Raw genomic sequence first — 2,664 nt, forward strand, 5'->3', positions numbered from 1 at the left:
GCCCCCCCCCCCCCGGCAAAGTGCTGGAACTCCAGGTGTAAGTCATCACACCTGGCCTTATTTTTTATTTTTATTTTTTTTATTTATTTTTGAGTTGCAGTTTCACTCCGTCGCCCAGGCTGGAGTGCAGTGGCACGCTCACGGCCACCCCAGCATTGACCTTCTGGGTTCCAGGGATCCTTCCGCCTCACCCTTCCAAGTAGCCGGAACTACAGGCACGTGCTATCACGCCCGGCTAATTTTTGATTTATTGGAGAGACGAGGTCTCTCCAAGTTGCCCGGGCTGGTTTACTTTATTTCTTTTTTCAGAGCTGGGATCACTCCCTGTCGCCCAGGATGGATGGAGTGCAGTGGCACGATCATAGCTCACTGCAGCCTTGAACTCCTAGGCTCAAATGATCCTCCTGCCTCAGCCTCTTTAGTAGCTGGGACTACAGGCACGCGTCACCACACCCGGCTAATGTTTTTAATTTTTGTAGAGACAGGGTCTTGCTGTGTTGCCCCAGCTGGTCTCAACCTCCTGGCCGCAAGCAATCCTCCCACCTCAGCCTCCCAAAGCTCTGGGATTACAGGCGTGAGCATGTGGTGGCCCTATGCTTGCAGGTGCGTTTGAAGATTGCTGCTTGGCATACCACCGTGCTGGGTTGGCCATGCTCCAGCACGCCCGGTGTTACCGGCGCCAGGAGGTGAGCGGGAGCTGCAATCTGCCTGCTGTGATGTGAGTGGGACCATGGGGTCATGGGGGGTCGGACTCACGCACAGCTTGGCTTCCTGCCTGCACCCTGACCCAGGCATCCCCTCTAACCTGCCACAGATTCTACTTCCCCCGGAGACGCAGGATGGTGTGTGGGAACCCGCAGGCCAGGGAAGTGCAGAATGCCATGAGGCACCTGGACAGGCGGCACAAAACGTCCGCAAACCTCTGCCACAGCGCACAAAAGACCTTCCAAGGTGAGTGGGACCCCAGCCCGACACCTAGGGTGCCCCCTCCTCTGCCTGCAGGGCCCCGTGTTTCTCAGCCTCCAAGGGACCCCAAAGAGAGCAGTTGCTGGTGAGTGGGGAACAGTGAATGACTGACCAAGTCATCATCCAGCTTTTTTCTTTTAAGAGTTGGGGGTCTTGCTCTGTTGCCCAGGCTGGAGTGCAGTGGCCCAATCATAGCTCACTGCAGCCTCAACTTTGGGGTCCAAGGCATCCTCCTGCCTCAACCTCCCAAGTAGCTGGGATTATAGATACATGCCATCATGCCCGGTTCATTAGAAAAAAAATTTTAACCAGGCTCGATGGCTCAGCTTGAAATCCCAGGACTTGGGGAGGCCGAGGCAAGTGGATTGCCTGAGCCCACAGGTTTGAGACCAGCCCAGGCAACTTGGCGAGACTTCGTCTCTACCATAAATTTTAAAAATTAGCCGGGTGTGGTGACGCGCGCCTGTAGTTCCGGCTACTTAAAAGGCTGAGGCGGAAGGATTGCAGAGCCCAGCAGGTCGACACTGGAGTGGCCATGAGCGTGCCACTGCACTCCAGCCTAGACGACGGAGCGAGACTCCGACTCAAAAAAAAAAAAAACTTTGTAGGAATAGGGTCTTGCTATGCTGTCCAGGCTGGTCTCAAACTCCTAGGCTCAAGTGATCCTTCCTCTTTGGCATCCCAAAGTGCTGGGATTATAGCCATGTGTCACCAGTCCAGCACTTTTAATCAAGACTTTCCATTGCTGCAGATGGAAAGCTCCAGCAAATGGGAAACTTACAGCTTAAATAACCAACAACTTCAGGCTTAGTTGGATCCAGGGGCTCAAAGGGTGTGGGTAGAGCTCTTGTCTCTCCCCATCTCTCCATCAGGCTCTCATGCTGGAAGGAAGAAGCTACCATTGTCTAAGGTTAGCGATCCCACCGGCGGTAGCAAGAGGAATGCCTCCCTTTTCCTGAGAGCAGCTCATCCAGGTCTGGGCCCTTGGTCATGTGACCATCTTTTACCTTTGCTGAGGGTTGAGGGCTCGTGACTGGCTCACAATGGGACAGAGGATTTCCCTCCAGGACCAAGGAGGCCTGGCTGTATAGTCAACCCCACAGGTTCATATGGGAGCATCCTCCGTGGCTATCCACTACCCCAGGGAGGTTTTGGCAGGTGTGGAAGTGAAACCCTAGACAAGTGGACAGAGAGCTGCAGGTGCCTGCATACCGAGTAGTTCTCCAGTGGACATCCAGCTGAGTGTCCTGTACTTATATGGCATTCTGACATTGTCAACCTAGAGATAGTGTCAGATCCCACAGCTCAAGGACTGAGTCCCACACGAGTGTCACCACTTCAGATGCCAGTTGCAAGGAGCAGGTTGTCACCTGTACTTTTTTTTTTAACAGATGAGGTGTCGGCTGGGCGCAGTGGTTCATGTCTGTAATCCCAGCACTTTGGGAGTCAGAGGCGAGAGAATTGTCTGAGCCCTGGGGTTCGAGACCAGCCTGGGCAACTTGGCGTGACCTCGTCTCTACAATAAAATTTAAAAATTAGCTGGGCGTGGCGGCATGTGCCTGTAGGTCTGGCTACTTGGAAGGCTGAGGCAGAAGGATCGCCTGAGCCCAGCAGTCAAGGCTGTGACTTGATCATGCTACCACACCCCAGCCTGGGTGACAGGTTGAGACTCTGACTCAAAAAAAAAAAAAAAAAAAA

At 53.6% G+C, this 2,664-nt stretch overlaps 1 protein-coding gene across 1 annotated transcript in view; it reads left to right on the plus strand.

Moving 5' to 3' along the window:
• Nucleotides 1–1,940, plus strand: part of CCL25 (C-C motif chemokine ligand 25) — a gene marked incomplete at its 3' end in the record, with an annotated part of 4,145 nt that extends 2,205 nt beyond the window's left edge. The window contains exons 2-4 of the mRNA XM_008050840.1: nucleotides 604–718; nucleotides 815–951; nucleotides 1,839–1,940. Coding sequence (XP_008049031.1) covers nucleotides 604–718; nucleotides 815–951; nucleotides 1,839–1,940 — 354 coding nt within the window. The remainder of the gene's footprint in view (nucleotides 1–603; nucleotides 719–814; nucleotides 952–1,838) is intronic.
• Nucleotides 1,941–2,664: the final 724 nt, after the last annotated feature.

Source organism: Carlito syrichta, unplaced genomic scaffold (assembly GCF_000164805.1).
Source record: "Carlito syrichta isolate Samal-C Ts95f unplaced genomic scaffold, Tarsius_syrichta-2.0.1 Scaffold153825, whole genome shotgun sequence".
NCBI lineage: Eukaryota > Metazoa > Chordata > Mammalia > Primates > Tarsiidae > Carlito > Carlito syrichta.